Consider the following 25,978-nt stretch of genomic DNA (forward strand, 5'->3'; position numbering starts at 1 on the left):
GCTAGCAGTATTCTTCCGTTTAGTGATAGATCCCTTTGTAACCAGTGATTAAAGCGCTTCTTGGTTTTATCAATTATTGGATCGAGGTTCAAATGACAACGCTCTTCGTCGTCTTTGGCTATGACAACACCTAGGTACGTCACTTGATTTTTAACAGGTATGTTGTATAGCATAGATTCATTACATGATTTCACAGCTAACAACTCACATTTATTTATATTAAGCGAAAGACCTGACGCTTTGGAAAACTCTTTAACCAGAGCTATGGCCCTTGGAATTTGCTCAGGATTTTTCAGGAAGAGTGTGGTGTCATCTGCCACCTGGCTAATCACAACCTGCCTGCCCGCTACTTCAATCCCTTGGACCTCACTTTCAGTGACCAACAGTGATAAAATTTGTGCTGAAAGTAAGAATAAATAGGGAGAAATGGGACAACCTTGACGGATGCCACGGGAGACGTTGAAGCGAGGGGACGTACCATATTTAAGCAGTATTGAGGAGTTGCAGTTGGTGTACAGTGTCTTAACAGCCTGAGTAAAGTAGTTTCCAAAACCAAACTTATTAAGTGATTGAAAAATAAAACGGTGTTCCAAAGTGTCAAAGGCTTTGTAAAAATCGAGAAATAAAATAAAACTATTGTGGTTAATAAGTTCCTGATAATCAAGAATATCCAATACAAGACGAACATTATTGGCAATGTGTCTTTTACTCAGGAAGCCTGACTGTGTTTCACTAATTATATGCGGTAAGGATTTTCTAATTCGGTTTGCAAGAATGGAGGCCAAAATTTTATAGTCTGTATTTAATAGGCAGATAGGGCGCCAGTTTTCAAGAGATGATGTGTCTTTTTTTGGTTTTGGAATGAGAGATATAAGACCTTGAGAGAGTGAACAGGGGAAGGACCCTTTTGAGATGCTTTCAGAAAAAACATTGAGCAGGAAAGGAGCCAAAGGTTCAGAGAAGGTTTTATACAATTCTGAAGTAAGCCCGTCGTTTCCAGGAGATTTATTCATCTTGAGCTGCTTAATTGCATCCTGCACTTCAATTAGATTAATTGGTTGATCACATCGTTTTTTCTCATTAATGCTAATAGTTTTATTGGACGTAATGGACTCTAAAATTGACACTGGCTCTGCTTGCATATGGTTGGAAGTATATAGGTTACCATAGAATTTTGAGCAGAAAGAGGAGATTTTGTGGTAGTCTGAAACAATTTTGTTATCAATTTTTAATGTGTCAATGGTTTGCTTTTTAGATTTAGATTTTTCCAAGTTAAAAAAGTACGATGAGGATTTTTCCCCTTCTTCCAGCCAACGCCTCCTGGATCTGATGAATGCGCCCTCTGCTTTTCGTCTATATATATCATCAAGTTTATTTTGGTAGTCTGCTAACTTGGCGTGATCATCCTCAGATAGGGTTGCTGATTGACTGGAAAGAGACATTATTTGAGCACATAAATCATCCTCTTCCGCTCCTCTGTGTTTCGCTAAATTGCTGCTATATTTCCTCATATATTTACCAATTTCGTATTTTAGAAGTTCCCATTGGAGGCTGAAAGATTTTTGAAGAAGAGCTGTGTCCCAATGAGATTTTATTAACCTGTTTATATTTTCCTTTACTTCATCATGGGCTAACAAACTATTGTTCAGCTTCCAACATAAAGCCTTAGGAATATTCATAACTGGTGTCAAGGTTACCTTAAGCTTAATTATTTTATGATCAGACAGTGGTGCTGGGTGGTAGTCTACTTCAACGAGGTCCGCAGAGATTGTTTTAGATATCAACCAGTAATCCAGTCTAGACTGTTTTGAAAGGTCCTTAGAGTGCCAAGTATATGTTTTTAGAGAGGGAAACTTTTCTCTGAAAACATCATATAGGTTGTATTTCTCCATGAAGGTGATGAGGTATAGATTAGAGACTGCTTGGCTTGGTGGTGGAAGTCGATCTAGTTTGTTATTCATAACTACATTAAAATCACCACCCAGAATTAAATAGGCAGTTGGATATTTGTTTAACCAGTACTCAACTTTTTTATCAATTTCTTCTAACAATAATATATTTTTAGGACGTGAATTGTACCCATATATATTAATCATGATAACATTTTTATCAGAGATTGCCAACATAAGTATGATATAGTGACCTTCTGGGTCACTGTCATGACCAATAATTTCCCCAGAGAAATTTTCTTTTAGAACTGTGACACCGGCTGCTTTTTCCGACCTGTGTGCTCCCCATAAATCTCTTCCCCATTGACTTTTCCAGAGACTGACGTCATTTGTTGTACTATGAGTTTCTTGTAAAAACAAGAAATCACACTTAAATTTTCTGAGAAACAAAAATACAGCTTTGCGCTTCAAGGAGTTCCTCAAACCCCTGGCATTTAAGGAGAGAAGGGAAAGGGACATAGGGATGAGAACAGTAGAAAATAGACAAGGAAAATAGAAGAAGTGAAAGATTAAGCTAGGAAAAGTAAAATATAAAAGAAATTACAATATTTTTTAATAAGAACTAAATATAGAAAACTCAAACAGCAATCCACGGGATCACTTCAAAAACAAAGTGCTCACACCAAAGATTTGGTGAAGCACAGTCTCTATTGAAAAAGAAATAGAGACTAAGGACTGCTGAATAACCAAAAGTAGTACATTTAAACATAATAAGCCCATAATGTATGATGTGTAACATAACGTGTAGAATATTAAATTTCTATTTCGAGAGCAACTGCTTTATTCATTATTTATTTATTATTCTTTTAATACTATTAGCTTAACAGCCTGGTAAATCAAAAATTATTTACAGGTATTGGAGAATACTTAGAGGTTAAGTCAGTCAGAACCTCCTAAATATCAGGGAGGGAAGATCTCAACCCCATCCACAAAGGCACGGCCTCCCACAAAATGGGCCTGCTTATGTTCCTTTCTGGCCTTGTCCACTTGGGGCCACAACAGACGCCTCCTCTCACGTACCTCTGGTGGGAAGTCAAGGGATAGCCGAAGACCTTTAGCCTGGAGGAAGGAGTTACCCGCTTTCGCTGCTGCCCAGATGGCTTCTTTGTGGATCCTGAAGGCAAACTGGATCATTATAGGGCGACTCCTGGAGCTGTCTGGGCGTCTCGGGCCGAGGCGATGGATGGTGTCCACCACACCAGGGATCTTGTCCTTGGCCTCAGGCAGCACATCCTGAAGCATTTGTATGGTCTCCTGGCGAATATTTTGCTGGTTGCTTTCTTCCAGTCCATGGAGGATAAGATTCCAACGTCGATGATAGGTCTCCCACTTGGAAATGCGGTTTATCATGTCTTTGTTTAAACTGCGTGGGTGAGACTCCAGTTTTCCCAATCTATCCTTTATTGCAACCGTCTCTGCGTGCATCTGGTCCAGAGAAACTTTCAAGCCATTTATTTGTTTTGTATTTTCTTTACTCTCTGTTTGTACTTTTGCAATAGTCACTGAGTTCATCTTAATCATAGCCTCTAGGGCATCAGCTCTTGTGTTCATTAGTTGCCGCAGAGACTCGAATTCAGCGAGCAGAATTGCCATGAGGTCTTGGGGAACTGGACCTCGGATATTGCGAGCTATTTTAGCTGCTGGTGAAGTCGGGGAGGAAACTGTCGTAGAGGTAGCCGCAGGAGAGAGTGGAAGCGGAGGGAACGAATCTCCCACCACATTCTCATTGGAAGCCGCAGTAGGTACCCCCCCCCCCCCCCCCAGGTAATCGTGCATATTAGCAACAATCATGGCGTGACTTTCTTTTGGACGACATACAGGAGGCAAAGAAACAGTATTTTCACTTTCACATCCTGTAGTAGCAGCATTAAGGGGTACAGGGCTGACGTTAGCTTTGGTGTTAGCATCGGTAGCCCTGCCTTTTCTCTTAGTCATTGTAGATTTTATCTGTTCACAGATCAAGCAGAGACGATTAAATGTTATCTTGCAGTTGCTCACATGTATTCAGGGCTCATTTGCTGTTCAGCAGTCCTAATAAAAGGAAGCACTCAAGAGTGCATGTCCTCCTCCGTCGCACGTTGCGCGCCGCACCTGCCAAGATCCAGCCATATGGATACTGTTTTGCTTTTCTGCTGAATGCACGTCACCCAAAGCAATAGTGGTATTTCGACTTCATATTTTTTTTGACAGCAACATCCTTGCTGCACAATAGAATGGGATTTACAGTATGTATTTTTGCAACTCACTCAAAGATGTTTACACAACCGGTGCTATAAAAAAGGTATATGTGTGACATTGCCTGCCCATATTTTGCAATAATTTTGAAGTTAGTCTTAATACAACTCCATACTGCGGTTGATTTGGTCTGTGTATTTATTTATTTATTTATTTATTTATTTATTTATTTATTTATTTCGAGGGGTGACACTGAAAATGCTGACTGCTATTCCGCCGCTTTGTGCAGCAGTCGAGATACACGGAGTAATACACAGACATTTGTACTCAATGTCGAAATGTGTTGGTGCACCATTTGTGTCCTATTAGCAGTAGCATTAAACAAGTGGATAAAGGTTACATTGTGTAGATAGACAAAGTCAACAAGGCCAGTTTGCCTGAATAGGCACTTAACAAGTGTCAAACTGCATAGAAATGAAAAAAACGAGCCTAGAAGTAGGGTGGATTCAGCAACCATCAACATGGATACTGTCAGGGAAAATAGAATAATGTAGTAATGTCTGGAAGAAAGAGATAAAAATAAACATCTTTCACAGCGGCCCGGTAGTCGAGTGGTTAGCACACCGGCTTCACAGTGCAGAGGTCGCCGGTTCGCGTCCCGGTCCGGCCTCCCTGTGTGGAGTTTGCATGTTCTCCTCGGGCCCGCGTGGGTTTTCTCCGGGTCCTCCGGTTTCCTCCCACACTCCAAAAACATGCATGGCAGGCAGATTGACCACTCCAAATTGTCCCTAGGTGTGAGTGTGAGAGTGACTGTTGTATGTCTTTGTGTGCCCTGCGATTGGCTGGCAACCAATTCAGGGTGTCCCCCGCCTCGTGCCCGAAGACAGCTGAGATAGGCTCCAGCAACCCCCGCGACCCTAATGAGGAATAAGCGGTACGGAAAATGAGATGAGATGAGATGAGATCTTTCACAGAAGAGTCGATGTAGAGTGGTACCATCAAGTGGGAGTTTATACCTTTATCATGTCGGATAAAGTGAACTCATTTCAGCAAGTGTGAAAATTATAAACGGTTTGTATGTCAGCATTTAATAAAGAACAAACTCGGAAGGAAGACAATTGAATAGACAGGTTGAACTAAGGATGCTGCGCCCAGTTTTTGATGCAGTGCTCCATTATTTTTGACCAACAACCTTCCATGTACACCACTGACGCGGCGGAGGTGGCCTACATCACCAGCTCGCTCTCCGGCGTCTTGGGCGTTGGCAATCTGGGAGTCCAAGCCCGAACTGCGATCCTCCTTCCCGGAGTTTGTCACCGAGCTGCACCAGGTATTTCACCACCCAGTGAGTGGGAGGGAAGCAGAAGGGCAATTATGGGACTGCCGCCAGGGCACCCGATCGGGTTCTCCGTTGCCTTCGGTATGCTGGCCGCCTCCAGCGGGTATGGCGACCGAGCCCTTCGGGGAATGTTTCGGCGCGGGCTAAACGCGACGCTCAAGGATGAGTTAGCCACCCGTGACGAATGCCCCAGCCTGAATGACCTCATCAAGCTCACACTGCAGCTCGACAACCGCCTGCGTGAGATGACCGGAGCGTGGAGCCCGGAAGCGCCCCGGACCACCGGCGGTAGACCGAGGGGGCGGCTACCGGACCACCCCGCGGGGAAGGCACACAGCAGCAGAGCCCATGGAGATGGGGAGCGAATGGGCCCCCCTGCAGCAGCAGGAGCGGCGCATTTCCGGGCCGACCTGTCAACACTGCGGGGCTTCGAGACACCGTACCTCGGACTGCCCGAGGAGGGAGCCGCCGAGGAGACCCCCAGCGACTATAAGTCATTGAGGTCTCCCCAACGGCGGGTCCCGTTTAAGTCTGTGGGCATTCCAATCACGGCCTTGGTGGATTCAGGGGCCAATGGTTGTTTTATTGACCCCCGCATTGTTTCCGCGTTTGACTGCCGGATAGTTGAGCTGGAAGTTAGCCGGAGCGTGCTAGATCTCGACAGTCGGCTACTCGCTGAGATCACACAGGAGACCGTCCCGCTCCAACTTAAACTATCGGGCAACCACGTTGAACGTTTTATGTAATGCCGTCTCGTTCTGTACCGATCGTGCTTGGGTTACGCTGGCTGAAGACGCATAATCCGGCGATTTCGTGGGATGGACCCACAATCCAGGGGTTGAGCCCTCTCTGCTATGCTCACTGCGTCAGATCGGCCGCCGGCGGGTTTAACCCCTCTCGCAGCGGCGGCCGATGAAGCGCAGCCAGATCAGAGCAGACGCCGCCAAGACCAAAGCCGTGGTAGAGTGGCCGACGCACGTGACACGCAAACAACTCCAGCGTTTCTTGGGCTTTTCTAATTTCTACCGCGCTTCATCCGTAATTATAGCCAGAAGTCGCTCCCCCTGACCCAGTTAACCTCCACCAAAACCCCGTTTAGGTGATCGGAAGAGGCTGACGCCGCATTTCGCCTACTTAAACGGGCATTCACCAAACCTCCGGTCCTCCATCACACTGACCCCAACTCCGCCTTCACCGTGGAGGTGGACGCGTCAGATTCCGGAGTGGGAGCGGTGCTCTCCCAGCGTTCCCCAGTCTACCGGAAACTCCACCCCTGCGCCTTCTTCTCCCGCCGACTCAGCCCTGCGGAGGCTAACTACGACGTGGGCAACCGGGAGCTTCTCACAGTCGTGTGGGCCCTGCAGGAGTGGAGGCACTGGCTCGATGGGGCAAAAGAGCCGTTCACCGTGTTCACAGACCACAAGAACTTGGCGGTCATCGGTTCAGCCAGGAGGCTGAACTCGCGCCAGGCACGGTGGGCGCTCTTTCTAACACACTTTTCCTTCACCCTCACTTACTGCCCAGGGATGAAAAACACCAAGCCCGACGCCCTCTCTCGGATCCACAAACCGGCGGGGAAGGACGACTGCGTGGAACCCATCCTGCCGGGCCGTCAGATTTTGGGGGCGCTCCGGTGGGAGGTGTAGCGGAAGGTCCAGGAGGCGCTACAAGGTACCCCGGCAACCAAATGACTGTCCATCAGGGAGACTGTTCGTGCCCCCGGCGTTGCGCTCTGATGTGCTGCAGTGGGGGCATGCTTCCAAGGTGGCCTGTCACCCCGGGGTGAGCCGCATCGTGCACCTCATCGCCCAGCGGTTCTGGTGGCCACGGCTCCGCAACAATGTGGCGGACTTTGTTAAAGCCTGCCCGTCGTGCGCCTGCGGCAAGGTGTCCCACCAGCCCACGGCGGGACTGCTCCACTCGCTGCCGGTTCCTCCACGCCTTTGGTCCCACATCTCCTTGGACTTCGTCACTGGCCTCCCCCCTTCCCGTGGTAAGACGGTGATCCTCATGGTGGTGGACCGTTTTTCCAAATCGGCCCACTTCGTGCTGTTGGCCAAGTTTCCGTCCGCCATCGAGACGGCAACCGGGGTCCTCAGTTCGTGTCGCGGGTCTGAAAACGATTCTACAGGGCCATGGGGGTGTCACCCAGCTTGTCATCAGGGTACCACCCCCAGTCCAATGGCCAGACCGAGGGTAAGAACCAAGACCTGAAGGCGGCTCTGCTCTGCGTGTGCCTCCATCATCCCTCGGCCTGGGCCATCCATCCTCTGTGGGTGGAATACGGCCACAACACCGACGCCTCGTCAGCCACAGGTCGGTCCCCGTTAATGTCGGCCTATGGCTACCAGCCGCCGCTCTTCCGCACACAGGAAGGCGAGGTGGAGGTCCCGTCGATACAGCACCATCTTCGGCGGGCCTGTGGCGTCACCGGTGCGCACCGCGGCTTTAATGTCTTTCAATTCCTTGATCTCCTTGATGTGCGTCTCACCCTGACGCATATCACATGCTTGAAAATGGTATAAAAGCAGCTGTCGTGGGACAGAGAGACTCAGACTCATCTTGGACTCAGACCCGGACAGACACACCGCTTGCAGAGACCTGCTCAGCATCGCGCGGAGTTTCACAGCACGACTTGCTCGACTCCACGCCGCGATCAAGCTCTGCGCGTCACCTGCCTGGGAGATCTGACAACGAACCTACTTACAAATAAAGAGAACCATCAAACTCTTTAGGCCCAGGACAGCCCTGTCGCGCACGGCGGCCCGGAACCAGCGGGTTGCGGATCGCCGTCGTCGCCCTGCGCCGGCTTACCAGGTTGGGCAGAAGCTTTCGCTGTCCCCGAGGGACCTGCGGCTGGCCGGGACTTTACCCAAGTTGGGGCCGCGGTTTGCAGGCCATCATCAGCCCTGTCGCCGTCCGGCTGCCCGCCTCCATTAAGGTCCACCCGGTGTTCCATGTGTCGCTCATCACTCACGGGACTCACGGCGCAAGGGTAGGGGCTTCCAGTACCTGGTCGACTGGGAGAGCTACGGACCGGAGGATCGTCAGTGGGTCCCCCGCGCCTGGATCCTGGACCCGTCGTACCTGCAGGCGTTTCACTCGGCGTACCCGGGCTGCCTTTCCCTGCCGCCCTCCACCTGCTGTCAATTCTCTAATCACGGACACGGGGCATTTATACAGGTCGTGTTCACCTCGCTGGTCGGAGTATTGTGTGACGACGCTCGAGTGCAAGGAGGCAGAACTCGAGCGACGGAATCTTGGCGATAGGGAAGGACCCGAAATACACGGCGTGACAGGGTCGAGGATCCAGGAACGTGGGACCCATTGACGTTCCTCAGGTCCATAGCCCTCCCAGTCGACCAGGTACTGCACTCCTCTGCCCCTGCGCCTGGAGTCCAGTATCTCCCGCACGGTGTAGACTGGTCCGTCGTCCAATATCCGGGGGGGAGGTGGGGGGGGGGGCGGGCGTGGGGGCTAAGGGGCTGGTCTCCACTGGCTTGAGGAGGGAAACATGAAACACGGGGTGGATCCGCATGGTGGGTGGGAGCCGGAGCCTCACCGAGACCGGGCTGAGGATGGCCTCGATGGGGAAGGGACCCGTGAAGCGTGGGCCCAGCTTGGCCGAGGACCCTGCCAGCCGAAGGTCCTTCGTGGATAGCCAGACCTCCTGCCCGACCTGGTAGCTGGGTGCTTGCCGCCGATGGCGGTCTGCCACCCGCCGGTTCCGGGATGCGGTGCGTGACAGGGCGTCCCTGGTCTCCTTCCAGACTCTGTGGGCCCGTCTGAGGTGATGATCGATAGACGGGACCTCCACCTGGCCTTCCTGTGTGGGAAACAAGGGCGGCTGATAGCCACAGGCGGACATGAATGGGGACCGACCTGTGGCTGCGGAGACCAGGGAGTTGTGGGCGTACTCCACCCAGGGTAGGTGCAGGGCCCACGACGCCGGGTTGTGGAGGCACACGCACCGGAGGGCCGCCTCCAGGTCCTGGTTCTTCCTCTCCGTCTGTCCGTTGGTCTGGGGGTGGTAACCAGACGACAGGCTCGCCGATGCCCCTAGGGACCGACAGAAACGCTTCCATACCTTGGACACGAACTGCGGTCCCCGGTCCGACACGATGTTCGTCGGAATCCCGTGGAGACGGACGACATGGTTAACCAGGAGTTGAGCCGTCTCGGTGGCGGACGGCAACCTGGTTAACGGAACGAAGTGGGCCGACTTGGAGAAGGCAGGCTGGTGATGAAGGCTACCTTAGCCTCATCGCTAACGTAGGCGTCAGGATGTTGTTCAAACACGAGCGCACCCTGAATGAGGAATTGAGCGCAGCGCTCGGTTTCGCCTGCGTAGCGTGAGGGTTGGGGTAGCGGGGGAGTGCGCCTGCCCACGGGCGGGGGGGAAGGAACAGTGAGGGTGGCGATGCATGTTTCCATCTCCTTGAGGCGTTGAGCCAGCGAGGAAGTGGCGTAGCGCATTTCCTCAATCGCCTGGGCCAGCTGGCTCGAACGCTCCGCCTCTTGCACAAGGGCGGCAAAATACCTGTCATCGCCGGCGGGGTCCATGGGTGGTCGGAGTATTGTGTGACGACGCTCGAGTGCAAGGAGGCAGAACTCTAGCGACGGAATCTTGGCGATAGGGAAGGACCCGAAATACACGGCGTGACAGGCTTGGATGGATCAAGAGTCTTTACTGGAACATGCATCAAATAATAACAAACAGGGAAGAGTGGAGGAAGATCACTAAATGACAGCAGACCTGGCAACACGGAAGTGGAAACGGCAATGACCAAAAATACTCCGACGGAGACGGTAGTGAGCGACAGACAGATATAGTCAGAAGGCACAATCAGTGAATGACAATCAGCTGTGGGAACCCAGGTGAATGATGATTGGAGGGGCCGTCTCCCAAGATTGGCGGAGGAGGTGACAGGAGGGGCGGGGCGCGCCCCGGATGGCAACGAGATGTGACAGCTAGTGCCGTATTATTGACTGACCTCGTATCTCGACTGTATCCTGGACTATTTCTACGGTGCGTGAGTTTGCCGGTCCGAAGTGTTTACCCGCGTCCCGTGAATTATCATTATCTCCCGGGATTGCGAACTTTTTGCACCTATGTGTGCCATTTGCTTTTTAAGCGCAGTAGGTGGGTCGGATCACCCCCCACCTCCCTAGTCGCTGTGTTTTTAGATTTCTTTTGTTTGTTATATTGCTGGTCCGTGTGTTTATCGGACCAGCTCCTTTTGTTCGAGAATAAAACATCCTGCAAGATTGTCCGCCTCTGTCGTCTGCCCACTCACCTAGACAGCAATATTAGCTTTTTACTTTATAATTATTGTTATATATATATATAATATATATATAATGTTATATATATATATATATATATATATATATATATATATATATTATTCTATATATATAATGTTATATATATATATATATATATATATATATATATATATATATATATATATATATATATATATATATATATATATATATATATATATATATATATATATATATATATAACAATAATTATAAAGTAAAAAGCTAATATTGCTGTCTAGGTGAGTGCAGTGCAAAGTGAATGATTGAATGTGTATTCAAGCCACCTCCAAATCTGTTGCACGACTAGCGACATTATGGAGCTAAAAGGATGCGCAGAAATATCAAATGCTCTTCCACTAGATGGCATGAAGGGACAAATAATCCGTATTTTCCACATACTATTACCATTCACAACAATATAAGAATGCCAACTATGCACCTCCAAATTGAGATGAAATGATCATAATAATTTCAGGATGCAGTATTTATGTCACATTTTTCATTGATTCATCGCACATTCACTTTTCGGCAGAATAAGACACCCAGTCAATGATGCTCAAACTCTATTGCAAATCTACAGTACATACAAGTACCGCTTTGCGTATGGGAGAAAAAGGAGTATAGTGTGGACAAACGTTACGCTACAAATAATTTAAGTTTTAAACTTTTAACAGAATTCTGTGACTAGCTGCACAGCTCTTGGTGTAAAAACCCCAGGAAATTTTGAATGTGGAAAATTTTGCCAAGAATGCAGTAACAATTTTCCAAGATGGAAGAATTGTTACATGTTTCTAGTACAAGATCTTCTTGTTTGTGATCATGTACAGTACAGTAATGTTCATGTACATGTACAGTAATGAATGTAGTTATGGTTTAAAAAATTAAACCGGATTGACATCAATTGAACCTTTGTCTCAAGGGTCCCCTGAATTACAAATGCATGTGCATGTGTGTGCATTCGAGTGCAGTGATTAGTCTTTGCACTTAAACTCTGCACTCAACAAAAAATAGTAATAATTGTTTCTTCTCTTTGGGTTACATACCCTGTATTCTGAATTAGTTTTTCTCTTACCTAACCTTTTCTCATGATTACGTTCTTTTTGAGAGGGGCGGATTTCGGATTTATTTCTGGGGTAGCCAGATTAGGGTACAGACCGCAGAAGGATGGAACATATCACGCAATATATGCTCCTGAAATAGTTAATAACTAATAGTCTGTCATGAAAACATTTCACAACAAAGAAAGACTCAATGCAAAAGTCCAACTTTATGATCAAATACAAATTCACATAGATGGAAAATAAATCAAAATACTCTGATATTGTTCATGGGGTCTGAAACAAATGTAGAGGTGAACCTGATCCACTCCACAGGCTCTGGTTTGGGGAACACTGTCCCGAGCATGAATGAGCAGGGTTTTTTTCTACCTTTGACCCATTCCTACTAATCAACCGTTTCAATAAAAGGCAGAAGACATACAGCACTGTTTTTATTTTCCATTCCAAATGTCACAATCTGAGGCATTGTTCATTGTCCTCTTGCAGGAGTAACATTTCCGAGATTTGAAAGTCATTGTGTGTCTAGTGACAAAAAATTGTGGATTAGCAGTGTGCCACACTGGAGATGTGTGCGTGTTTGGGCACGTTGTAGAAGGGTTTGGAAGGCTGGTGGGCTCACCACGCGAAAAAATGCTGTTTGGTGAGATTACACTCAATGGGGGGGGGGGTGTATGTGCTGGGAGGACAAAAGCTGCAGTTTACTTTCTTTGTGTCTCAAGGAGAAATTAACATAGAGTCATGAGAGCATATTATATAGAAGAGTGTACATATTTAAAAAACGAAATTCTGACATGTATCAAACCTCACTGCTCAAGTCCCAATTTTCAACCTGTGGCTGCATTCTTTCTGAAGGAAAACAACAACACAGTGTAATATGGAGTCTTCGATTGGCTCTGCCACTAGCCAATAGGAATGCAGGGAATGCGTCCATGGGAAGCCTCATCCTCTGTTTGCACTCACCTGATACTTCGAGCGTTTACCCACAATCTCACGACTTTCTTCAGCACAGTCCACTACTGGGCTCAGTTTATCCCACGTTGTCGAGCACTCGGTTGTTTATTCTGTTTTGGACTGTACTTGGGGGGAAAAAAGCAAGCAGAGATGGCTGTGGCAAACTTCCACTATATTACTCGCATGAGCAGCGGCTTCAAGGTCTACATTTTAGAGGGTAAGCTTTGCTCTGTGCTTTTAAATCCATCAGACCGTATCATTATGGTTGATCTGTGTCATTTTAACACAATGATCACAGAAACATCATTTTACCTTGTCGTTAAATTGGCTTTGCTAAATTTCTGTCACATCATCGCCTATAAAGTGTGTGTTTTCTAAGGAGACAGAATAACGTGCTGACCATATGTCTACAACTAAATCTTCTCAGATGTATTGTAATGTTAAACCTGAATTGGCTTTTTGTGATTAGTCGTCATTGAATGAACAAATGAAAGAGTAATGGACCCAATTCCTTTCCTAATGAGGGAAAATATCCATGCCCGAGGCTGTAGAAAATCAGCATAGGTGTGGTTAAACCTGCTCCCACCCACCTCCCTCCACAATGGCAGGGAGTAGCTCACAGGTGTAGGGAGCGTTAATGCTCTGTGAACAATGCAAAATAGATCATTCTCCATTCTATTTCAATCACCAAGCTTGTGGCAGGCTAATTCTCTTTTGTCGCAAAAACTACATGATTTGAATATAGTTGAAGGACTGGTATCGATGTGAATTTGAACACGTTAATAATCTAGCTGTGATTAACAGTTCCCAAAGAAAATGCCAATACACATTTGATGATTTCACAAAACTGAATACCCTTCCGCATAAAATGACAGGTGTATTAATGACACAAATTAGCAAAGTTGGAAATATAACCGAAGCATAACAGAATTATATCCAATGGTCGCCGCACTGTGTCACCTTGTGTCCTAGATGAAATTCCCTTGATGATAAAAAGGCATTTCTCTATCATTGCCAAATGTGTTGATTGCCTCTTTGAAGGCGTGACTGGGACAATTGCCAGTATTATGTGAAAAAAAAAACAACATTTACCGTTAGCATTGAATCAGCTGTGTCGTGTTGTAACTCTCACAGATCAGGTAGATCGAGTTTTGCAACTTAACGGAGTTTGCAATAAACGGCGAACCCGGGAAAAAAACAAGCAGTAGATCAAAACAAACAGCCATTTTTCAACTGTTCAATTGAAGTTGTCCCAATAATTCACACATCCCAATTCAGAATTTGTTTGTACCAAGTGATTACAAAATATGGCATATTGTGTAAAAGCTTCCCATTCTTAAACATATTCTTTTTTTTCAGGTCAGCCTCATCTGAGAAGTGAAGACAGATTCAGACATATGACAAATGAACGAAGTCGGACCCCCACAGTGTATCCCAAACGCAAGCGCAGCCATGATAGGTGTCTCACTCTGGAAGAAAGGTTGGTCAAGTGGTTGCATTCAAGCTCAAACGTTTTCCCTCCAACATTTCCCGTGGTGATATTAATTTTTTTAGGCGCGAACGGGTGTTGGGCAGAAACAACAGCAAAGCTACGCAGAGAGGAGCAACTGTGCCAGTACGACCAGCACCACCAACAGTCATGATTACAAGCCCTCAAAGTCCCACTTCCACCTGTAGCCCAACATCCTGTTCAACCAGCCATCGGCCCTCTCATGTGTACTACACCCCAGTCATTGATGAACCCCTTGCCCTAATCAAAAAACCTAGAAAGGCTCAGGACCCAGAGACCACCAAAGAGAAAACTAAAAACTCCAGCTCAAGTCAGATGCAGGTAAAGAGTTTGGTTGAGGGGGGAAGATGTATAATTTGAAGGTCAATCAGGGTGCCACAATCTATGGCAAATACACAGTAGAATAGGCTTTGTTTCATCACGGTCTCAGCGCAGTTCCAGAATAACCACCGGTGTGGTACATCGAGTGCAGTCAATGCATCCACGCAAGCTCGAGCTTGTCCAAGCTATGCAACCCATCCAGATTCAGGAAGAAAATGTGAGCAATGAAGGGAAAGAATCCCATCAACAAGACCAAACAAAAAGCTCTGACTTTTATCTGTTTATGTACTGCGGGTGGGATCTGTTCCCTGTTGGCAAACCAGTTCAAGCAGTTCTCAAGTCATGTTGTCTTCAGGTTAAATTCATTCACTATTTAAAAAAAAAGTGAGATTGAACATTCATCGTTGAATGTGATATCAGCCCTGAAATATGATGGAAAGACAATTCAGTTAATATCATTTCAAAAGAAACGCTATGGAAATTGAGGGAGTTTCTACATTGAGCATTGTTATGAATCTGGGTAGGTCACGCCAGCATTTTATTTTGAAGTAACCATCACCATACATTTCTTTTCAGATACGTCCCTCTGTCATCACTTGTGTCTCTTCATTAAGAAAGACTGCCGAGAGCTCCGATGTCCACCAGGGTCAGTCATCAGGTCCGTCTCAGTGTTTGGATTTGAACACCCGTTCCCTTGATTGAGCGTCGCAAAGAATAAAAATACATTAGCCCTCGCACAAACCCACTTGAGGCCGTGTGTTATATTATTTTATCTTTACGTGTTTCCTGTTTCAGTTATCTCCAAATGCAACTATGACCATGTGGTTGAGGAGCATTTCCAGAGGAGCCTTGGAGCGAATTACCAGAAAACTCACCCCCAGCAGCTCTCTATCAGCGTGTCAGTCGATGACCACTTCGCCAAGGCTTTGGGAGATAAGTGGCTGCAGATTAAGTCCAAGACTTCCTCTTGCTCCTCTACACCCCCCAGCAGTCCGAGTGTTTCTCACTCACCGGCCTACATACAAAGCCAACCTCCATCCGTGAAAGAATCTGCGACCAAATCGCCACCATCCTCTTTGGTCTGTGAATTAACACATAATTGACCTCTGACCTTGGCAGGGAATTGACTTTCAACATATCAAGTTTTTCACGCCGCTTGTTGACCAATGGGCAGTTTTAATCTTGATGTCATATTGGACCACGTTGTGCCTTCATTGATGCAGGCATTTGTAGCATCATTACATTTCTTTCTTCAGCCTACCAAGTGGTATGATTGAGGAATCTTCAAATAATTCCCTCACATTTCTCATGTTTTTTTCTTGCCATGTCACATTGCATTTCATTTCATTGCATTATATTTATATTAATTTCATCTTATGGTTTACCTGGCAGGCCTATATTTGATATGTATTTTTGTGATTATATTTCTCATACAAAAAAAGAGACCTTCAAAAGGCTTTGAAAAGTTTGTAATAAAATAAAAATGTAAAAATAATTATGTTTTTGTTTGTAATTTGTTTTTATTTGTAAGGACAAAAGGAGCTTGTTATGGCTAATTGTTTATTCATGTATTTATTTTTATTCCAAGCAAAATATCAAGCAGAAAACTCTTTTGGGAATTTGAGTATTGTGGATCTTGTTCAAACTGGGAAGGGCAGTGCCGCAGACAAGTCCAGTGAGTCAGTGTATGTCTGGGACACATCCGGTGTTTTACATGGATATTGATAGAAAGTGGGAATTAAATAGATGTCTGAACAACACACTCTGGACTTTTTACTGTAAATATCAGGGTATGTGGCCTACGTGTTGAAACATGCATAAGACCTTGTGTTCTGACATTCCTGTCTCCCGAGAAAATGACTATGAGATTCTACAGATCCTGTTTGGCAAGGAATTCGCAGGGTGGGAAGAGGGGAATGGAAGGGTTGGGCTTGAGAACAAGCTGTGCACTTCGGTTACTTATTTGATTGCCCTATCTTGTCTGGTCGTAAATATGATCGTATTCAATAGGTCAACTATGCCTTAGTTTGTATTTCATTCTTAATTTTCATATATTTCAAGAAGTCGGGTTTCATGAATGATGTGTCGCAAGTTTCAGTAGTGAATGTTTTGAACAGATTCAAACGCCCATCTTTATGAAAATATTTTTTTTCACCTTCAACATCAAATATGACAAGTTACTAGAACTGAACGGAGGGCTGCCACTGATCATCACAAAGTGCTAAAACTGCCTGTCTCCTTGGAATGCGGGCTGCCTTGGTTATTCTGAGTCTACACTCTAGCACCGTCTAGAGGAAATTATGTTTATTGGGACAAGGTCACCAGTTCGATTTACAAAAGAGGTTGTGATTGGGATTAAACCTCATCCAAATTGACAAAAATAGATTTAAAAGTATACTCCTCTGAATCTGTCAATAAAAACGAGTGTTGAATCCTCTTCTTAAATACGGTGAGTGATTATTGGAAACTGTCGGAGATAAATGATCAAATATCAACTGTATTGACTTTATACTTTCTTTTGATATATTGTCAAAAAAGTATCCATGTAGATGCAATTAAACAGTTTTTAATGGTCATGAAACTGCAAAGCAAATGTTCATAGTAATTGACTATTTAGCAAATATCAAATGCAGCCCCAAAACCATATTTTTCAGGGTATGGCTCAGATATTGTCAAACACATCATAAGGTGTTTAATCAGGGGAAACTGGCAAAATTTAAGGAACGTATAATAACAATAATTTTAGGAATGTATCATCTCCACTTTCAGAATATCAAATCTTTCAAGAAACACAATTGTCAATGTGGAAACAACAGAAGCCTGATTTACCTCAATGTGGGAGCAATGAAAAATGGAGTAAACTCAGATGTGATATTTGCATGTGTTTATTGATACCAAAGAGAAGGTATTTACGTGGGCAAAATCTGTTTCATTACCAAAATTATCTAATTATCTGCTCAGATACAGTTCAAAATCACTGATAATATTTCGTAGAATACGCATTAACAGTTAAAATTATTCGAATTGTCAGTCTGTGTTGAGGATCACCGGCCATTAGAGGAGGTCACATCCTCCCCACGGCTCATTATTCGTTACCTATCTAAACAGGCACACAATTAATGAGTAATAAGGAGGAAGCCATCAGCAGATTTGGAGTCAGCGTAGCATTTCGGAAACAAATTTTGATGACAAACAGGATGGTTTTTTTTCTTCTCCAGTAAAAGCCATGAGTGGATAACGGCTTGAATTGTTTGACATTTTGAGTTGGCATCATTCTTTCAATAGTTACAAAAACTGTACATCACACGAATCACCCATATTGGCAATAGTTGGCTGCTTAATCAATTGCACAGGAGTTGTCGGACAGTTACTTATAACTCTTATGACAGAACCTCGTTCCTGTGATATGAACGGGGTAATGAAAACCTTTTCCTGTATCAATGACAAAATAGTTTGATAAATGTGTCTATTTATTGTTATTAAGGTCATTATATCTGCCTTTCCAGCAGCTCATGTATTTTGTTTTTCTACTTTCATTCCTTTCATCACTTTGCTGCTGTGAAATGTAAATTTCTCCACTGTGAGACTAATAAAGGCAAATCCAATCCAATCCAATAGCTCATTCTCTAATAAAATACAGTGTTTGGTATTTTCTTTTATACTGATCTACAGTATACTTTAAATACCTCGGACTCCACTACAATCTAAGCTTCAATATACTGTACATAAAAACCTTCAAAAATACGGGCTACTACAGTATGTAATGCAAAATTACCCTTTTTTTTATGTTCACTTTATGAGTCAATTTGATGGCCAGCAATCGGAGAGAAAAAATTAGTTCCACTGCCGTTTCTGAGGATGCTTCTGGAAGAACACTGTCATTATTTTTTATCATGAGAACAAAGAACCAAAACATGACCATGGCAGGATACTGTAAGTCTCATGACCACACTGAAAAGGCGTGCACTCAACCTGCTCAGCATATAAACTGGAGACTGGCAGGCACATTCTTACAGTGCAAGCATTGCCACTGCTGGTGGAGAGGATGGTTGACTCCTAATTGTGGGACACACAACAAAAAGAGTCAACTTTCACTCCTGGTTCAAATGTGAGTACAAGCTTTTTGTTCAAATGTGAGTCAAAAGTATTTTTTATTGATTTGTTTACTTATTATTGTATGTAGTATTTTTTTATTGATTTGTTTTTGCTGTCATATTACTCATTCAGTGTGGCACTCTGAAAGGATAGCTTATTCCCAGCTCTCAGGCACTTTATTTTGTAGCAGAAACAGTGTTAGTGTAGTTCCAGTACAACTACCATAACAAAAATGCAATATACAAACTGATACAAAGATAATCTTCTCCATTCAATATAATTCCAAAATGAGAGTACACTGAAAAAAATTGTGTGTTTAATTTATTCAATATTATTTCATTAAGTGGTTGCATGAAGTAAAAACAAAAAAAATCAAGATCCGGACAACTTTTTTTATAGTGCATCTACTTAAAAAATAATTTAAATGCAGGTGATTAGCCTATTTCTCAAAAACGTCTTCAAGTACAGTGTCACCTGATTTGAGTCCATTTGGTTTGTTGCTGCTGTTCCAGGCATGAATGAAAGTGCGTTATGCTTACTGAAGTCAGAAGCGTGACCTGATCAAGTAACTCCCTGCTCCCCCACCCACCACAAAAACTGCTGAGATAGATAACGCTGCAGTTATGCTTTTACATTTGCAAATGTCATTTACTTTTGACATTTACAAATGACATTTACTTTTACTTTATCAAATACAACTTCCCTTTTCCCCAAGATTCCTAAATCATCGCTGTAGCAACAAAATGTCATCAAACTTGTACAATGTTCTGGTTGTGATAAAATATCGTAAATGTAAGAATTTATAACTCCTGCATTATTGTTGAGTAACCTCCGTACTTCTGTTTTTGCAGCACAGTTGGCCACAGGTTCTCTGTCAAAATGGAAGCCATTTCCTTCTTCCAGATAGCATTCCATCTTGTTTGGACTCCTGTAAACAAGCCATATGCACCGAGCCAGTAGTGCATGCTTCCTTGACTTATTATAATATTTTTCTACCAGCCAACGCAAACTAGTCAACTCAATTTACGCATGATTTAAACTTCCTTTGCAAGGCAATTATGGATTCAACCCCACTGGTGGCCGTCACAGTTGCCACCACTACGGTGACTCTGGCCTCCCAGTCGGACATGTCCGGTTACCTGTGGCTCTTGATATTTGGCTTTGCAATTGCCTTTGTCCTGGCTTTTTCCGTTGGGGCCAATGATGTGGCCAACTCATTCGGTACGGCTGTCGGTTCTGGGGTGGTGACATTGCGACAGGCCTGTGTCCTGGCCACCATCTTTGAAACAGTGGGCTCGGTTCTGCTGGGGGCCAAAGTCAGCGAGACCATTCGAAAGGGCATCATTGACGTCGAGATGTATCACGGCTCTGAGCACGTCCTCATGATGGGGTCAATAAGTGCAATGTGCGGTAAGCCTTCCATCCAGTGAAGTTTATTCTTACAACTTGGTCTTACCTGAAATTAGATGCAAGAAAGTGAGACATCTTTAGCCATCATTTCCCACCCTTGGAATCCAGGCCTTGTTCTGCTTTTAAAGGCTCTGCTGTGTGGCAATTGGCTGCATCATTCCTGAGGCTCCCCATTTCTGGAACTCACTGCATTGTTGGAGCCACAATAGGTTTTTCCATGGTAGCGAGAGGTCAACATGGGGTCAAATGGGTTGAGCTTCTCCGCATAGGTGATAAAATAGATATTTTTTTTTAACTCATATGCAATGTGAGAATAGGAAATGCTTTTTAAAATCTAAAGAATATGTTTTTGTTGCTCTTTTATTCTTTGCTGAGGGAAGTGGCCTCCTGGTTCCTGTCACCAATGCTGTCTGGCATCTTGTCAGGGGTTCTTTTTTACTTTGTTCGCAAATTCATTCTTAATAAGGTAAGTTATTATGTTTAGTCATATACAGTAAAGTCTCGTTATATCGATATTCAAGGGAGTCCGAAAAAATATCGATATAACCGGGACTATCGATATATCCAACCCTGTTTGCATGTAATTTTCTCCGTGCGTGCATAGAAATAGTATCGATATAACCGGGACTATCGATATATCCGATATCGATATAACGAGACTTTACTATATATATATATATATATATCTGTGTCTTATGTGTTGTATTATTTTGTCATTTTTTGTTACTTCCGGGTTGAGTGAAGAGTGGCGCGTGTGGCTGCCGCTGCTCACCCGCCGAAGAAATATCCTGTGACTGTAAAGTGTCCTTGAGAGTTTTGAAAGGCGCTTATAAATGAAATGAAATGTATAAATGAAATGAAATGTATAAATATATATATATATATATATATATATATATATATATATATATATATATATATATATATATATATATATATATATATATATATATATATATATATATATATACATTTCATTTATACATTTCATTTCATTTATAAGCGCCTTTCAAAACTCTCAAGGACACTTTACAGTCACAGGATATTTCTTCGGCGGGTGAGCAGCGGCAGCCACACGCGCCACTCTTCACTCAACCCGGAAGTAAGTTCAACACTGTTTACAATACAGTTTATGCTTAGCAATGTTTAAAAATGTAGAAAAAAAATCTGTCAGCTACAATTGGGCAGGATTTGACAATTTTGGTTGGTAACGGTGGAATTTCAACTAACTAAATGCAGCTAATAAGTACATTTAATAATAATAATACATTTTAAGAAGAAGATTTCAAGCGCCTTTCAAAGCTCTCAGGGACACTTTACAGTTGCAGAGCATAGATACAGTGATGAATAAAATACAATTATAAATAGAAACAAGAGATAGAGCTATACAGAAAATGCAATTTTAAGTAGATGGGTTTTATTTCACCCTCTTTTGTATGTAAAGGCTTTACAGCTAAGAATCTTGACACGGGCATTTTTAACAAGTCTTCACCTATTTAATGCTGCAGGCTGACCCGCTCCCCAATGGCCTCCGAGCTCTTCCGCTGTTCTACGCATTTACTGTGGCAATCAACATCTTCTCAATCATGTTCACAGGAGCACCAAGTGAGTGACATCACTGCACACACATCATTGTGGAATGGAAGAAACCATACTGTAACTATTACTATGTAACAGAGGAGTGGCCCTCTTTCCACTGATCTTATCCCACCCCATAACCCATATGTACATGTCCACTTCAGGCAGCGTTTATCATCTGTGAGTGTTGAAGAAAACTCTTACTATTTTGGTCATGGCATCAAACCTCTGCAAATACTTTTTTCTTTATGTGTGTACAGTGTTTGATGTTTACAGAGGTCTCTTCTCCTTTTGACGGTTGTACTCTCACTGATGTTGTCAGTAGTGTCACAACACCAGACAAACAAAACAAGTGCATTTTTTACTTTGTTTTCCCAAAGTAATCCACAAATCCACAAAGTGTATGCTCCAACTAAATGCAGCAGCTTTATCAAGGGCGTAATTTTTTTACACTAGTTTGTTGGATTATGCATTACCCTCAAGGTTTACTGTCAATAGTGTTTTTTTCACATTGTGAGACATTTTTAGAAAGTGGCTGCCTTTACAGCAGCTCCTGTATTGTGATTTTCTTTTTCCTTTCTTCTTCCTTTCATCACATTGCTGCTGTGATTTGGGAATTTCTCCAATGTGAGACGAATAAAGGATATCTCATCTCATCTCATTTTATGTAATACAGATTTTTTTTAATTCCATGGCAAATTTTGTGGATTTTTTTTCCCATTGAAAACAGTCTTCTGTAAATAGCAGAACAAAACAAAACACTTTTGTTTTCACATATTCAAAAGAATATACTTTCTACCAGTGTCATCTTTAGGAGCAAAGGGGATTGGATTCTTTGTGAATCAATAAAAGATGCAAAGATGGACATGTGCCTTTTGTTTGTTTTCTGCATAGTGCTGGGATTTGACAGGCTTCCATGGTGGGGTACAATGTGCATCTCGATAGGGTGCGGTATCATCACAGCATTGGGCATTTGGTTTAACGTCTGTCCGCGCCTGAAGAGGAAAATACAACGTGAGTATGTATCTTGGGAACAAAACGCAAAGGACTGCACACATCGTGTGCATGCAGCTGAAGACTTTCCATGTGGTTCTTGAGAAGTAAATTTAGGTGCTGCTCCTTGTGACACTCATCTGATGGTGAACAACACGAATGACCATGCTCTCATGGTGGGCATATCAATACCAAAACATCCTCCTCATCAGAGCCCTCCCAACGACAGTCAGAATGTTGCTTTTAAAGTTGGAGGTTACGAAGAGGCTAACTTCGAGCTGGAGACCAAAGACATGGACATCAGTAATGGTGAGAAAGATTGGGTTGAGTGAATTAATTCACATTGTTAAGGCACATTTTGAGTTTGCATTAAATGAAACGATCGATGTTTACAGACAGTCATGGTGGTTCCATGATGATCACAGATCCTCACAGTGGACGATTGCATGCGATCCAGAAGGACTCAGGTCTTTACAAAGACCTGCTGCACAAGCTACACGTGGCTCAGGTCGGTGACTGCCTTGGCGACAGTGACACAGAGGAGCAGCCCATTCGGAGAAACAACAGCTACACCTCCTACACCATGGCCATTTATGGCATTCAGGGAGAACTTAAGAACAAGGACAATAATGACGGGAGGAGGTGGTCCAGAGTGGACAGTTACAGCAGTAACAGTTCAGCAATGGCCAGAGGAGATTCAGCGAAGGATGCTAGCATGAAACAAGACTCCACTTGGAAGAAACCTCCTGGAGAAGATGAGCTGGAGCTCGACCAAGCAGCGGTTTCCTCCCTTTTTCAGTTCCTTCAGATACTAACAGCGTGCTTTGGTTCCTTTGCACATGGTGGGAATGATGTCAGGTAAGCCAGGGACTTGGGAGTATATCTCGGTTTGTGATTTACAGCTAGGCGGCTTCGTAGTCGAAAGGTTTGCACGGCTACTTCACAGTACAGCGGTACCGAGTAGTACTCCCACATTCCAAAAGCATGAATGACGGGCTGATTCAACACTTTTGTCCCTAGGTGTGAGTCTGAGTGCATATCGATGCTTGTTTCTGTATTCCCTGTGATTGGCTGGTAACTGGTTCAGGGTGTCCCTCGCCTAGTCCCTGAAAATAAATGAAAGAATGATTTCCAGCTGTTACTGAAGATGCTACTGAATCACATGCTACTTTTCTTTTCTCCAGCAATGCTATTGGTCCACTTGTGTCCCTATGGTTTCTCTATGAGAGTGGCTCGGTTGCATCCAATGCACCGACTCCTATCTGGCTAGTTCTATATGGCGGAATAGGCATCTGTTTGGGACTTTGGATATGGGGCCGCAGGGTGATTCAGACTATGGGCAAAGATCTTACCCCCATAACACCCTCTAGGTATGACATAGCACTATGGTGCCTCACACTTATCATTATGTGACATAGTTCCAGCATGTTTACAGATCATCTTCTATTTTAGTGGCTTCACCATCGAGCTGGCTTCTGCCTTAACAGTTGTTGTGGCATCCAATGTTGGGCTTCCTGTCAGCACAACACACTGCAAGGTAATAATAATGCAAACAAATAAATATGTGGTTTGATGAATGCCTCAATCAAATGTTGGCTCAGTTATCAGTTGTCAAATGCTATGACCACAGGTGGGATCCGTGGTTGCCGTGGGATGGCTGCGCTCAAGGAAATCAGTGGATTGGCATTTGTTCGGGAACATATTTATTGCCTGGTTCATCACTGTTCCTATTTCAGGTCTCATTAGTGCTGCCATCATGGCTATCTTCATACAAATCATTCTGTGATTGCAATCTTCCTTCCATGCAATCTAACCACGATCAATAGCCAGCAATTTTTCATGTTGATTTTTTTTTACATTTTACAATATGTAATAAAATGTGTTCAGATTGTCATGCGCTGTAATTTTGAAGTAAAACAGGCCATGCTGCATCTGTTTATACATGAATCATGAAATAAAAAAAAGAAATAAGCACATTTACAATGATTAAGACAAAACATTGCAAGATATACATTTATCCTTTATGGGATACAGTACTTGTGTACATATTGAGATCAAACTGAGCAGAAGTTTTAATGCCACAGTTTTTATGTACAGTATTTGTTTTATGTTGACGGTAGATGGCAGCAGTGTAGAAGTGTATGACAACCAACGTGTATGTATAAAATTATGGTTCAATCTAAATTTCATGATTGTGTATTTATCGGCCCTTCACTTAATAACTGAGATTATAAGAAAGACAAAGCAAGTGATTGAGTAAAATCTGAATACAATATCCTCAATCTATTTGAGCCTATTTTTGCGTTTCTTTAAAGAAAGTAGAATATACTGTATATTTCCGTATGCAATTGTGAATGTCAAGCAGTTTATCTTGATTTTAAAACTAAACTAAGGATAGATTTCTCGCACAACTTCGGACATGCCCGCAGCCACCATGAGGGATGTTAAGGCATTGTGAAGTTTCCTGCAGCTTTCATTTTTAGATCTTTGCAATATGGTTAAAAGTCAGTGCCAAACAATCATTTACTATGGTTTATTTGGCTACAACAACACAAGTGGGAGGGAGAATTTTCATTTCATTTCAAAAGTACAAATTTGGTATTGGCGTGAAAAGATTCTGATTCAATGAGCACCCCCCCCTCCCCCCGCCACCCAAGACGGCGCCTGAAAGGCAGCTGTCGGCAAGTGCTCTTCAAGAGTCTCGTACTTTTTGTTGTTTTTGTCTTTAGTTTTATCACATGACCTGATCTGAATTTGTTTTCAGTATTTTTGGCCAAAACCTTTGTCAAAGAACAATGGTTGAGAGAGAGGAAATTTCACATTTGACAATAAAGTTGTACCCCACTTCACTTCAGAATTGAGATTGTTGCTTTCCGGAAGTTCATTATGCTGTTTGTACACTCCAATCAGTTTTGAAACTTCTGTCTTTGTCAGTCAAACCGAGCACGGAGATAACCATATTGAGTAGTCACTAAATCTTGGACAATGTTTAATTTGTCTTTGGCATCTGCTGATTACTGTCCTGCTCTTGTGAGTATTATCTTTCTCATTTAATTTGGTAAGCAACACATATGCATGCTTTGATTTCAGGTTTAAAAAGTGTTTCTATTTTGTAAAACTTTGCTCATGGTGATCGTGTTCTTTTTTTGTCAATGGACGGCACAGCTTTTTGTTTACTTTCAAATTTAGCTTGTCGCTGACAATATAAATTTCTCCACTGTGAGACTAATAAAGGCATATCCAATCCAATCCAATCCAATGTTCACAT

The 25,978-nt window shown here is 43.7% G+C and overlaps 2 protein-coding genes across 2 annotated transcripts; both read left to right on the forward strand.

Annotated features, from left to right (window-relative positions):
* The first annotated feature begins 12,829 nt into the window (after positions 1–12,829).
* Positions 12,830–16,129, forward strand: vgll4l (vestigial like 4 like). Its single transcript, XM_088995533.1, has 5 exons — positions 12,830–13,020; positions 14,163–14,283; positions 14,358–14,634; positions 15,211–15,292; positions 15,430–16,129. Exons 1-5 carry the CDS (start codon positions 12,954–12,956, stop codon positions 15,735–15,737), a joined length of 855 nt encoding a protein of 284 aa, XP_088851659.1. The 5' UTR covers positions 12,830–12,953; the 3' UTR covers positions 15,738–16,129.
* A 2,488-nt stretch (positions 16,130–18,617) lies between these two features.
* On the forward strand, positions 18,618–25,953 carry slc20a1a (solute carrier family 20 member 1a). Its single transcript, XM_088994629.1, has 11 exons — positions 18,618–18,742; positions 19,581–20,139; positions 20,268–20,408; positions 20,520–20,605; positions 21,648–21,744; positions 22,612–22,731; positions 22,819–23,019; positions 23,106–23,568; positions 23,895–24,080; positions 24,163–24,247; positions 24,341–25,953. The coding sequence occupies exons 2-11, from the start codon at positions 19,788–19,790 to the stop codon at positions 24,494–24,496; spliced, it is 1,887 nt and encodes a 628-aa protein (XP_088850755.1). The 5' UTR covers positions 18,618–18,742; positions 19,581–19,787; the 3' UTR covers positions 24,497–25,953.
* The last annotated feature ends 25 nt before the right edge of the window (positions 25,954–25,978 follow it).

The sequence above is a fragment of the Hippocampus bargibanti genome, linkage group LG04 (assembly GCF_051943395.1).
Source record: "Hippocampus bargibanti isolate YZ-2025 linkage group LG04, ASM5194339v1, whole genome shotgun sequence".
NCBI classification, from domain to species: Eukaryota; Metazoa; Chordata; class Actinopteri; order Syngnathiformes; family Syngnathidae; genus Hippocampus; species Hippocampus bargibanti.

What these genes read in the sequence shown, in the direction of transcription:
- vgll4l (XM_088995533.1), top strand. Translation starts at nt 12,954, where the DNA reads ATGGCTGTGGCAAACTTCCACTATATTACTCGCATGAGCAGCGGCTTC. An exon ending in CAAGGTCTACATTTTAGAGG is followed by an intron (nt 13,021 to 14,162) that starts GTAAGCTTTGCT and finishes CTTTTTTTTCAG; the next exon opens with GTCAGCCTCATCTGAGAAGT. An exon ending in CCAGCTCAAGTCAGATGCAG is followed by an intron (nt 14,635 to 15,210) that starts GTAAAGAGTTTG and finishes ATTTCTTTTCAG; the next exon opens with ATACGTCCCTCTGTCATCAC.
- slc20a1a (XM_088994629.1), top strand. Translation starts at nt 19,788, where the DNA reads ATGGATTCAACCCCACTGGTGGCCGTCACAGTTGCCACCACTACGGTG. An exon ending in GTCAATAAGTGCAATGTGCG is followed by an intron (nt 20,140 to 20,267) that starts GTAAGCCTTCCA and finishes CTGCTTTTAAAG; the next exon opens with GCTCTGCTGTGTGGCAATTG. An exon ending in TCAGCACAACACACTGCAAG is followed by an intron (nt 24,248 to 24,340) that starts GTAATAATAATG and finishes CTATGACCACAG; the next exon opens with GTGGGATCCGTGGTTGCCGT.